Raw genomic sequence first — 12413 nt, 5'->3', positions numbered from 1 at the left:
GGGGAAAAAAGCCATATTCTCATTTTGTACAAAACTTGTGAATCCTTTCTAAAAGCGAGTAAAAGGATTGTCAAATACTGCACTTTGACTTTTATTCTTCTTGTTTCAAAGACTTATTTGCATTTGATTCCCTGGATCCCACAGCATTTGTAGATGCGCAAGACTCAAAACCTTACATTTTGTTGAACGTGACGTACACTCCTAAAGGAAAAGGTAGGTTGTCTTTGGTGGGCGTGGCTCATATTTTGTCCAAAAACAATAGATGGAGGTGAACTGAGCCATGGCATTTCACTTACCTGGGAGTAAGACCCTTTGAATTAAATAAGACTGACTTCTGACTCCTGAGCTGATAGGATTAGGACTGCAGTGTACATCTGTAGTGTAGATGTGCCCTGAGTCTCTCTGGGATTTTTTAAACATGATGCTTGATGCTGATATATGTACATATATCTGCATTTCATGTTTCTGGAACGTAACCTGCATCCCGCTAGTAGAATGTGTTCTTTCACTTTCTGCACCATATTAACAAGAGTGGTGGCTGTTGCCCATTGGGACTGGCGGGGCAGAAGGCAGGGAGCCCCTATAGTAGGTAGAGCCAGAGCCAATTGCAGGTGAAGCCAACTGATTCTAGCTTCATCCCCCATCCTCCTCTTTACTGAGTTCTACAAGGGCAACGCTGAAACTGAGGAGCAGGAGGAAGCTGACAGCCAGGCACACACAACACACACCCCACACCCCACAAAACACACCCCACAACCCACAAAACACACCCCACAAAACACACCCCACAAAACACACCCCACACCCCACAAAACACACCCCACAAAACACACCCCACCCCCCACCCCACCCCACCCCACACCCCACAAAACACACCCCACAAAACACACCCCACACCCCACAAAACACACCCCACACCCCACAAAACACACCCCACAAAACACACCCCACAAAACACACCCCACCACACACACACCCCACACACCCCACACACACCACACCCCACACACCCCACACCCCACCCACACCCCACAAAACACCCCCACACCCCCCACCCCACACCCCCCCACCCCACACCCCACAAAACACACCCCACACACCCCACACACACAACACACACCCCACACACACAACACACACCCCGGACAGGTTGAAAGTAAGAATTCAGGCAAGTGGAAGCTGGCTGAGTCAAATTGGTTGATGGGGCAGTGGCCCTTTTGCCCTAATGCACCAGTCTTAACAGTCATCACACTTGCACACAAAATAGCATGCAAAACTCTCGGGGCGCATTTATTTATTTATTTGATTGATATCCCACCCTTCCTCCCAGCAGGAGCCCAGGGAGGCAAACAAAAGCACTAAAAACACTTTAAAATGTCATTAAAACAGACTTTAAAATACATTGAAACAAAACGTCTTCAAAAACATTGTTTTAGAAGCTTCCAAGACCTCTTTAAAAAAGAAAAGGTTAAAAACATATTGTTAAAAAAAAAAAGTATAAAAACATCTTTAAAAGCAATTCCAACACAGACGCAGACTGGGATAAGGTGTCGACTTAAAAGGCTTGTTGAAAGAGGAAGGCCTCTTTAGCCCTTCGTTGAGAAAATGCCACCTGCCTTCTTTGGGACTCCTGTATTTAGACATCCTGCCTGGTTTGGAAACCCCTGAAAGAAATGCTAGTGGACTACAAACCGCGTTTTCCTGTTTTATAGAGTCACTGGCTCTTGGATGGCAAAAGGTGGATGCGTTCCGGCAAGAAAATACAAGTTTTGGATTGATCTGGGTCCCTAGGGAATTCTCTGTGGGTGTGCCTCTGAATCCTGGGGAAGTGCCTGATGACGTAATGGAGTATCCCTTCAGACAGCTTCCCAAAGGTAATGAATAATATTAATGGATGATGGCAAAGGCCTGATTCACACAAAACATTAAGCCATGATTTAGTTAACGATAGTTAAAGCTGATCATCTGAATCCAGCCCCACAATGGGCTGCAACTCTGAACCCAAAAGGTAGTATCCAACTCAATTCTACTCACAGTAGAGCCGCTGAAAGTAATGAACCTTAGTTAGTCAAGTCTATTCTATGGGTCTACTCTGAGCAGGACAAGCATTATTTATTTATTAAATGTATATCCTGCCTGCCCTCTCAGGCTAAAACAGAAAACAAGTCCAAATGTGGGACTCGTGGACTCTTCCATCTCCTTATACAGACAAAGACATCACCTTGGAATCATTGTTGAGAATGTGTTGGGACTCACCCAGAAACAATGGCTGAGTTTTGTGGGGAATCCCTGGTGTCAGTGCAAAGTGGAAACAATGCAAATGGTGGCAGAGGGGAAGAAGCCATCAGTTACATATCATTTGCAGATTGAAACCAACAGCGGCAAATACTGATCATATTTGCTGGACTGATTTCTGTCCCAGACATGGGACAAAAAAGCAAACTGGCAATTTCTGCTCCCGTTTCCTTCGGAATTCGCCGACATCCCTAACAGCATCTAACCTTCCTGCAAACAAATCAGAGCGAATGCTCATTAAATAGCCAGAGCTGTCTAATCTCCCTGCAAACAAATCAGGAGGATTGCTCAATAAACAGGTCATCTGGAAGCTACCCAAGACGCAGCATGCCAGTCTACTTGGCTTCTGTACGTCGAGTAGGACTGGGTGTGGGGGGCATATCTTGAACTTGACTTCTGGCCATAAAATGTCTTTCACTGGCCCTGGAGTCCCTCAACGGGGGGGGGGGAGAAAAATTGCCCACCCCTGAAGTATATTGCTCAGCATCTGACACCCAAAGGACACCTATACAGCAGGGTGTTTTCATGGTTTCAGTCTGGGGGCTAAACTCACACAGTTCACACTAGGACTGGGTCTCAGCCTAGCAGCCTGTATAATTATAGATGTGATGGCCACACATTTTGCTTTAGAGTCTCAGCCAATAAAATGCTCCTTTGGGTCTCCTGCCAGGATCCTTTGAAGCAGCTGCCAAAGGGGCCGACAGAGGAGGAGCCAGTTCCTCACTTAGCAAAGAGTAGGCGTTCATTTAATTTTCTTAATAGATCTTGTGCTGCTGCCTCCGATTTGAATTTGCCTGAGTGATACCGTAGCTGAGCTGGGCTTGACCTTCTGACAATAATTCTTTTTCTGCGTGAAGAATACACTCTGTGTGTGTGTGTGTTTAACTGTACAAGGAAGTGTGGGTGCATTGCAGTAAATCACATACGTTTTCAGATTTTGCCAAGGGTCATTCATCTATCCAGCTGACAGTGTATGACGTCGCTAATGAAAGACAGAGACTGCAAAGCTACCAAGCAAGGAAGGAAAGGTAACAGCTGAGACATGGGGGTTGGTGGGAGACATTGCTTAGATATGAAAATATTTTTTTTAAAAAGGTAAAGGTGTCCCCGCACTTCTAGTGCGACTAGTTTCCGACTCTTAGGGTGACGTCTTGCGACGTTTACTAGGCAGACCGTATATATGGGGTGGGATTGCCAGTTCCTTCCCCGGCCTTTCTTTACCCCCCAGCGTATGCCGGGTACTCATTTTACCGACCACGGATAGATGGAAGGCTGAGTGGACCTCGACCCCTTTTACCGGAGATTCAACTTCCTCCTTCCGTTGGAATCGAACTCCAGCCGTGAGCAGAGCTTCGGCTGCGTTACCACCGCTTACCACTTTGCGCCATGGGGGGTCCTATGAAAATATTAGCTGCATTATATTTTACCAGTGCTCTCATACACGGCACTGCTTGGGAATTCTAAGAATCCAAAAAACCTCTCGAAATCAGTGCTTAATGCAGCTTTGAAAGGCTCTGTCTGCCATCTTGATTCTTAAAAGGTTTCCACTTGTATCCAAACATAGATGAAAACCTGTTCCTTGATCTCGGGAACCACCATGCCAAATGTATAGAGTCTGTACCGTTTTGCAAATTTTACAAGTGATCAAATTCCCTGTTAATTTTATTTAAATATTTAGAATTTTCATTTTATATTTGTTGTAAATAGCTCTGTGCTTTAACTCTGTTAATCCTTTTGTCTGTATCTGCAATGGCCTTTGGCCTAAGCAGTAATAATAAAACAAACCATGCTAAATTTGGATACAGTATCTTAAGAGGTGTCCAAATGTAGAGCGAACAAACGACGCTCCAAAATATATTGTAAATTATTAACAAGAGACAATACTACTATTAGTTATTTACTGAATAAGCTGGTGGGCTGCAAGCAGCAATCCCTCTTTAAAGCTACCTGTAAAGGTCTCTGTGGGAAAACCCCCAAACTACTGTTGCCTGTCTCTAGTCTAACGTCCTTGTTCTCTTCCCGCTTTCCTACTGAAACCATGTTTTGCCATGTATTGTTATATATACGACCCATCTTAGAATTTACGGGGCCTCTCTTGATATATTTCTCATCTAAGTAGCACACAGCCGACATACACCACTCTCCTGTTAACATTTTCTTTTCTGTCATTTATGCGTTTCATTTGGCCAATTTAATTGGAGATTTATAGTCCCCACCCACCCCGACTTTCACAGGTTTGAAAATTAACGCCAAAATCAATATGGCGTATAAAACATAAGATGGTTTTACTGTAAATTATTTTGCAAGATATTGTGTCTGGCGGGGAGCCTGCATCAAAGAAGGGCGTTAATGTGTACAAATGAAAATATGAAGCAAGTAGAAGGCAGAAAAATCGGCTTGTTCTCCAAAACCACAGCAGCTTTGGAGTGGGAAGCCAAGGCGGTATGCTTTTACAATACATATGGGAAAACGCTGCAGCTTGGGAGCTTTGAAAGTGAAGTCGGCAGCAGTACGAGATTTTATTTTAATTTTTTTTTTGCTGGTGTCAGCCTGGTGTCTGCAAGCAAAACAGATTGGCAGGAGGAAACTATTGCTGCCGCACCACATGCTATAAATGGAGATGTGGGTAAAATTGAATGACAACGAAAATTAGCAAGTTTCTGTCTCTCAGGCCGAAACTGGAAACTGCACCTTCACGTCTAGCGGGGAAGGGCTATAGTTCAGTGGTAGAGCGCATGCCTTTCATGTAGGAGGTCCCAGATTCAATCCTCAGTATCTCTAGCTTTAAGGATTTCAGGTAGCTGAGGTAACAAAGACTTTGTACAGCAGGTGTAGGGAAACTTTGGCCTTCCAAATGATGCTGAACTACAGCTCCCACCAACCCCAGCAAGCATGTCCAGTGGCCGGGGATGATGGGAGTTGTCATTCAGCAACATCTGGAGGGACAAAGGTTCCCTACACCTGCTACAGAAAGAGTTGAGTCGACTGGAGTAGCCAGTGTGGTGCCCTACTGTCCCAATGTTGCTGGACTAACAGCTCCCATCATCCCTGTCCAGTCGCCATGCTGGCTGAGGCTGATGGGAGTTGGATTCTTACTACAGCATCTGCAGGGCACTATGTTAGCTTTCCCTGCAGCAGGCAGTAGTAGTCTAAGATAGGCCAGTGTTTTCTAACCAGGGTTCCACAGAAGCTTTGGTTTCTACCATCACCAGAGTTCCATTGAAACTTTGGGTACTGCTCAATGCAGGGGCTCCACAAAATCTTACAACCTCCTGGCTCGGGCAATTAAGAAGTGCCTGCTCTTGAATTATATTCTTAGTTATAATTAGGACAAATGTTTGCCTTTTGAACTGTGATGTTTAAATTAGGAGTGGAATCCTCTCCTTTTTTATGTTTCGTTTTTAAGAGTGGCTCCCTGGTTGTCATTCACGATCCAATTCCTTTTTCCTCTGCCATCCTGTCCTTTTTCTGATGTGCTCTGATATATTTGCTTTGCGGAGAATTATCGATATTATAATAGCTATTTATTCACGACTCTCCTCCACTAGTATCGATCTTTATTCTGATCTCTGTAATGATTGCCTGTTTACATTCCTTTTCAAGTGCAAATTAGGCAGATAATTGCCCATCACGTCAGCATCTTCCCCCCTCCTGCTTTCTATCTCTCAGTTTCCTAAGATACTCATAAAAAAACCCTTACCACCGCAATTAAACGAGAGTTGTGACTTCTAAATCCTCTCCGGAAAGATAGAGAATATCAGAAATAATGGATAATCTGATGGCAAATCCTATTGTCGCAGAAATGAAGCCCATCACTAGTTTAAACAAATTAAATCATTCTCTCTATTTCTGATGTTCAGGGATGAGGGCTGTCGGTTATGCCACCAAAACGGCACCACCCACTCACAAGAAGGGAAGTATCAGGAGTCTGAGACCACCCCTGCCATTTGCAGTACAAAGACCCCTAAGGGGTGTTGCAACACCTGAAAAAGCCCTTTGGGAGCTGGTCATGTTCAGTGACCATGGAATGTTAATGAAGGGCAAATGGAAAATCAGGGGGGAGGGGAGAAGAGACTCAGTGGAGCGGTTATAATCTTGAATAATAACACTGTATGCTGCAACACTTTGTTGCGGGTTCCACTTGTAAATTATTTGTTACCAGTTTTTACTTTGGTAGGGCTTCTCTTTGATGTGTGGGGCAGAGAGAAGGGGGCCGAGAGAGGACCTGAGTGCAAGAGCACTCTCCCTACAAGTGAGTCCCAGCACCAAGTATTCAGTGGAAGAACACAACCATCATTTAAAACATTTTCACTTGTTAAGCTTGTGTTTCCTATGCTTGTTTATATCGACCAGGTTTCAAGGACCCTCTTTTCTCTATCCTCCTTGGGTCCCACACGATCCCAGTGCCGTGCTGCCAAATCCTCCGACAGTAAACCAGCCGTTTGATCTGTATATAGATGCGCTTCATTATATACCTGACAATGCCACAATCACAAAGGTAAACTTTCTTCAGCAGAAACAACCCCCCCATACATAGACCTTTTTTGTGACATTTTACTATCCCAAACCTAATTCCAGTGTTTCTTGCCATAGTAAACTGCCCTAAGGGAAATGTTTGCTTGATTTTGATGGATCGGTTTTCCTTTGAAAAGCACCACTGAACAGTCAATCATAATTTTTGTCCAGGATAGTTTTTGTCTAGGAATGGGGGAGAAATGCAATTCCGTTCATATTTATTTATTTCATTTATATACCGCCCCATAGCCGAAGCTCTCTGGGCGGTTTACAGCAATTAATTTAAAGACTGACTTGCGTAATCTGCAGTTTCCGAAACAAGTTGCAAACCAAAATACAGCCAATCCTAACAAGTGAGATTTTCACTTTCAGAATTTTACAGTTCACCCGTCAAGTGATGTGCACAAAAATGTATATACTTGAGTAAAGTGTATATAAATGTATATAGTAGTGAAAACGACATACAAACTATATTCGGGAGAATTGCTTTGCAAAAATATGTGCATTGGGAGAAATTTGCATTAAAATGCTGGTTCACTTTCATGAGGACTTTTTAAAAAATTGCAAAAAGACTGGAAATGTGGAGACTGAACTTTAGACTGGAAAAATGAGAAACTGAGAGTAAGCAAAATTGATATTTTTGCCGTAGTCTCTCTTTGTTTTTCAGAAAGGAAACTCAGTATGGTCTCTTAAATCTGATCCCCTGGATCAGTTTGAGTGATTTTTTTTTACCCCAGTATGCTCTGTTGGATGGTGTCATTTTTTTATTATTACTACTAAAAGTATACCGCTTACAAGGATTGAAATTTGTGGGGATATATTTTGACCTGGTGCTTTTTGAGTACAGAAAAAAAAAATGTAAACGATATGTGTGTTAATATTTGGGTACATTAAACCACCTCTGAATACCATTTACCATGAAAACCCTATTCATAGGGTTGGCATAAGTTGGGATCAACTTGAAGGCAGTCCATTTTATTTACTATCATGCAGGTAACAATATCCTCAAAGAACTATGGTGTAGGTCTACTTGTGTGAAAATTTTGCATTGAAAAGTGTACCTGGTGAGAAAATAAGAGTTAATTGGACTGATTTAGCACAGAAGTGAGCTTGAATCAGTGGAGAGTGGATGGGGGACTAGGAAGGATTACTCAATATTGCTGTTTGCGCCAATAATTCAGAACAAGTGAGGTCAGGAATACAATAGCATACATCTGAAACTCCAATATGGTGGGTGTCTGCGGGTGTGTATACATCTGTGTGTACATACCTGCCTGTGACAGTAATCCCCAAATAAATATTTTCTCCCCCATTAGGTAACAGGTCATTTCAAGAATTCTGACTTATGCATCTTGCACCCTTTCTTGGCATTTCCGGTTCTTGAGAGTTCATCTCGAAATCCAGAATTCCAGTACCGAGCAGCGATAAGTGGCGGAGTTCCAGATGGGATGGATATCAACACCTGGCTCCTGTTTCAAGTTCATACAGTAGATATTGATTCTGGAGACCTCGTTCTACTAGGTAACTGTACCAAGAAGCCGTTTTTCCAAATGACTCAGCTTCCCAGGCGTCATTACCTTCCCTTCACATCAGTGGCAGCTGTTGGCTGCATGTCAGTGGGGCAGTGTAATCTACTCTGGGCTTTAGTCTGAAGTTTCAAAGTGCAGAAAGTTCAGACTAAAACCCAGAGCGGATCCCACTGCCCCACTGACATGGAGCCGACAGCCACCACTGCTTCACATTTCTTCCTTGATAGCGTTTGCCTGAGGGTGGTGGACTCTTGCTGCTGAGTCACGTCCTTTCAGTTCCAGTGTGGCGCAAGGAGAAGCAGGAGCAGAGAATCTTAAACACTGAGACCATTCATGAAGCCAAATCCACAAGTAGAGAACAGGGATTATCACATGACTTGCTCTGGCCTATTGCTGTTAAGAGGCTTTCTTATTGGTCTAGCTGATCTCCTTGTCAGTCCCTCTTTTATTTTATTTATTTATTTATTTATTTTATTTTGTTCAATTTTTATACTGCCCAAAGCCCGAAGGCTCTCTGGGCGGTGCACAGCATAAAATTATTACAACTATAAAGTACAATGAAATCACAATAAAAACATCAAAACATACATTTCAAACATTCAACATCCTAAAGCATTATTGGCTTTATGAATGCTTTTGAGTCATCGTGTCTTAAAATACTTAAAAGTGTCACAATAAAAATAAGTGTCCAAGTAGAGCTTTGAATATGTTTGCACTTAAATCATACTTTAGTTTTTTTATTTTCCCAATCAAATATTTCTAGTTCAAATACTTTTAGCAACTTAGGGGGGGAAATTCGCAATGGGTGGTTTTCTTCAGCATGTAAAATTCATAGCATATCAACATGGTTTTGTTGTACCTCTATTGCCAGAGGCAGTAAACCTTCGAATTCCAGTTGCCAGGGAACACAAGTGGCGAGAGCGAAGTAGCAACACACTGGTGAATCCCCACCTGACATCCCTTAGACCAGTTTACTCAAAGGATGACCCTACCTCCTATGTGCCCTACTGAGCACTTCAGTCTGAAGAATTGGCACTTCTGCAAGTGCTGTATAACGTTTGTGAGAAATCCATTTTTTAGCATGGCAGCACTCTGGAATTTCCTGGGTATTGATATTAGGCAGGCAAGGCTACCCAGACATGTAATTTTATTACATATATTTGTTTTTTAAACTCTTGATTTTAGATTTTGTCTGTATTTTGATAATTTCATTATGTCTGGTTGTTTTTGAAGTCTGTTGATTTTCTTGAGATTTTATATTATTTTCTATAAATTGCTTAGAGGGTTGTGTTGCTGGTTTTTTGATTAAGTGGTATATAAATCTCGTTAGTTAAATAAATAAATAAATACATAATAGACTCCATCTCCAGCAGCTACTGAGAGCCTGAATGAGTCCTGATCACCTCACACATGGGAAAATATTTCACCGAGGGTTGTTTTTTTTTTACCGGCAGTAGGCACAGGAGAAATGTCCTGGGCACCAAACTGCAGCTGTCATTTGAATGTGAAAATGCTGCAGAACTGGACTTCTACATCTTTACTTTGCCACTGGATGCAAAATAATAAAAAAAAGTTGGAATCATTGCAGACACAAATTGGACTGGCAGATGGCAAATGCAGTTTTAACTTAGGCACATAAACAAGGCATCCGGCTAGGGAATATGCGATAAAGGGAGTCATCATCCAGTTTACTGATCTAGAAGAGAAGCATTTTTCAAGACAGTTGCCTGAAAGAAATAATTGAAACCATCATTCTAGAATACAGCAGCAGGTTTGTTTGTTTGTTTTTATATAAAAGAACGAACAAGGCACAAAACACTAGAAAGCTAACAAGATTCAGTGCATCTTTTCGCTCACAAGCAGAGCCGCTGGTTTCTAACCTCAGTGCAGCCTTCTTCCTTAGCAGATGATGCTGGACTACACTTCCCATCATCCAACCTTGACCCATTGGCCATGCTGGTTGGGGATGATAAGAGATGGAGTCCAGCAACCTCCGGAAGGCACCAGGTTGGGGAAGCCTGATTTGGAGACGTTTGAAATGCTTTTTAAAAATCAAATGATAATAGTTTCTTGGCCTTTTAGCCAAGACCAAAGAGTCAAGTAAAACAAACAGAACCCCAAAGCTTCCCCTTTGTGGATGACTGTAGGAAGCTGCATGATCCGTGTCTTTAATGCTGAAGGAGAATTAAATGTGGGAGGCTTTCAGCTAAAACTAAGAACCGGCTTCCTGGAGGACGGACCGTTGTCACTCACCCCATCTTTGCTGACTCGCCACCCGATTGTTCCTTGCTGTACTCTTCTGATTCGACTCTTACCACAAGCTCAGGCAAGTCGTATTGGCGTTTGCCATTGCCGTTAGCCACCTTGGCAGGATATCAATGGGTTAAATAAATTTAAAAAATGACTTTAGCCCTTACTGAGAGCTTGCCTTGTTTCTCTTCACTGCAGTTTAACAATTTTGAGGAATTTTCAGTAGAAGAAGTAGAAATACTTTGTAGCATTATCAATAACATTGACCAGAGCTCCTCCGCTGAGCTCCATTTGGCTCCTCTTCTCCCTGGATTGTCTCCGTTTCAGCTGATCATTTATAAAAACGTTGTAATATCAAGAATTTGATAGCGGAGTTTCCTTGCTTTCCTCTTCCCTCCCCACCCCTTTTTCCTTTTGCGCTGGGTCTTTTAGAATGTAGGCCTGAATGTGTGAACTGTGTTGTTTTATATAACTATCTGTTAGTTGCTTTGGGAGCCTTTTTGGTTTTAAATATGTGCTTTCAGTCAGGTGTAGGGAACCTTTAATCATCCAGATGATGCTGAACAACAGCTCCCATCAACCCTAGCAAGCATGGCCAAGGGCCAGGTTTGATGGGTGTTATAGTTCAGCAACATCTGCATCTGTGTTGGAATTGTTTTAGGGTGTTTTTTTAACAAAAGATGTTTTAAAGATTTATTTTTAAAGATGTTTTAGTGTGTGTTTTTTTTTTGCCACCTTGGGTTTGTTCTGGGAGGAGGAACGGGATATAAATTTAATAAATAATGAAATATGGAGGGCCAAAGGTTCCCCACACCTGCTTTAAATAAATGAATAATGGAGGGTTGGAGGGTCCTTAGAACAGTATCTGGTGCGCCCCCCCCCCCCCCCAATGTCACAACTGCCTGGTATTAGATGGACATAAATGAGTCCCGTCAGTCTCCAGAAATGGAACAAAAGCAGATCCCTGCTGAATCGGCCCATCTAGTCCAGCATCCTGTTCTCTCAAGTGTCCAACCAGATGCCTGTGACAAGTCCATGGGAAGGAATTGAGTGCAAGAGCACTCTTATCATTTGCCTTTGAGGTAGTGGCTAGTAGCCACTGGCAGGCTTTCTCCTGCCTGGATTTAATCTCCTTTCAAGGCCATCCAAGTTGACAGCCACCGCTACCTCTTTTGGGAGCAAGTTCCAAAGTTAAACTGTGTGCTGTTGCTGTGTGAGGAAGTACTTTTGTCCTGAATTTTCCAACATTCAGCTTCATTGGACAGCCGTACTTCTAGTGTTAGGTGAGAGGGAGAAAAATGACTCCCTCTCTGCGCCATGTTTAATCTTACGGAGCTCTACCCTGTCCTCCCCTGACTTCTGGAAGAACCACCAAAAGAAGAACCAAATTTAGATGACAGTAGCTAGTAGCCAAAAGCATCATCATCGTCATGGGTTATTTGTAGGCTGCTTTTCCATAGTAATCTAGGCTCAAGACAGCTCACAACACGACAAAATTACATAATTAACTCAGTTACAAAACAAAACTCAGATAGTCAAACAATAAAGAAAACATCTCATTAAGAAATATACAGTAAATTGAAACTATACCCCTATAATTCATAATAAGATCCAACAACAGAATACAAAAACATAATCCCAATAACAGTAAAAATAACTGACCTCCAGAATTAAATGTTGGGCTAAGGTGGTCTCTGGCATCTCCAGGCAGTAGTAGCTTTTATAGCTGCAATCACTCAGGGCCCCACCCTCCCAGGCCAGATGGAAAGAGGCCAGCAGTCAAGGGGAGGGTCTTGCAGCACTTGCAGCCAAGATGGTCTCTGG

General features: G+C 42.7%; 1 protein-coding gene across 1 annotated transcript in view; it reads left to right on the top strand.

Annotated features, from left to right (window-relative positions):
* The first annotated feature begins 198 nt into the window (after window positions 1-198).
* Window positions 199-12413, top strand: part of LOC133374207 (uncharacterized) — a 39416-nt gene continuing 27201 nt past the window's right edge. The window contains exons 1-5 of the mRNA XM_061604797.1: window positions 199-213; window positions 1713-1874; window positions 3230-3323; window positions 6649-6793; window positions 8127-8331. Of these exons, the coding sequence (XP_061460781.1) occupies window positions 1844-1874; window positions 3230-3323; window positions 6649-6793; window positions 8127-8331 (475 nt within the window). The 5' untranslated portion in view covers window positions 199-213; window positions 1713-1843. The remainder of the gene's footprint in view (window positions 214-1712; window positions 1875-3229; window positions 3324-6648; window positions 6794-8126; window positions 8332-12413) is intronic.

Source organism: Rhineura floridana, chromosome 21, assembly GCF_030035675.1.
Source record: "Rhineura floridana isolate rRhiFlo1 chromosome 21, rRhiFlo1.hap2, whole genome shotgun sequence".
NCBI lineage: Eukaryota > Metazoa > Chordata > Lepidosauria > Squamata > Rhineuridae > Rhineura > Rhineura floridana.
The sequence above is the reverse complement of the archived record's forward strand: the minus strand, read 5'-3'. Positions and strand labels throughout refer to the sequence as shown.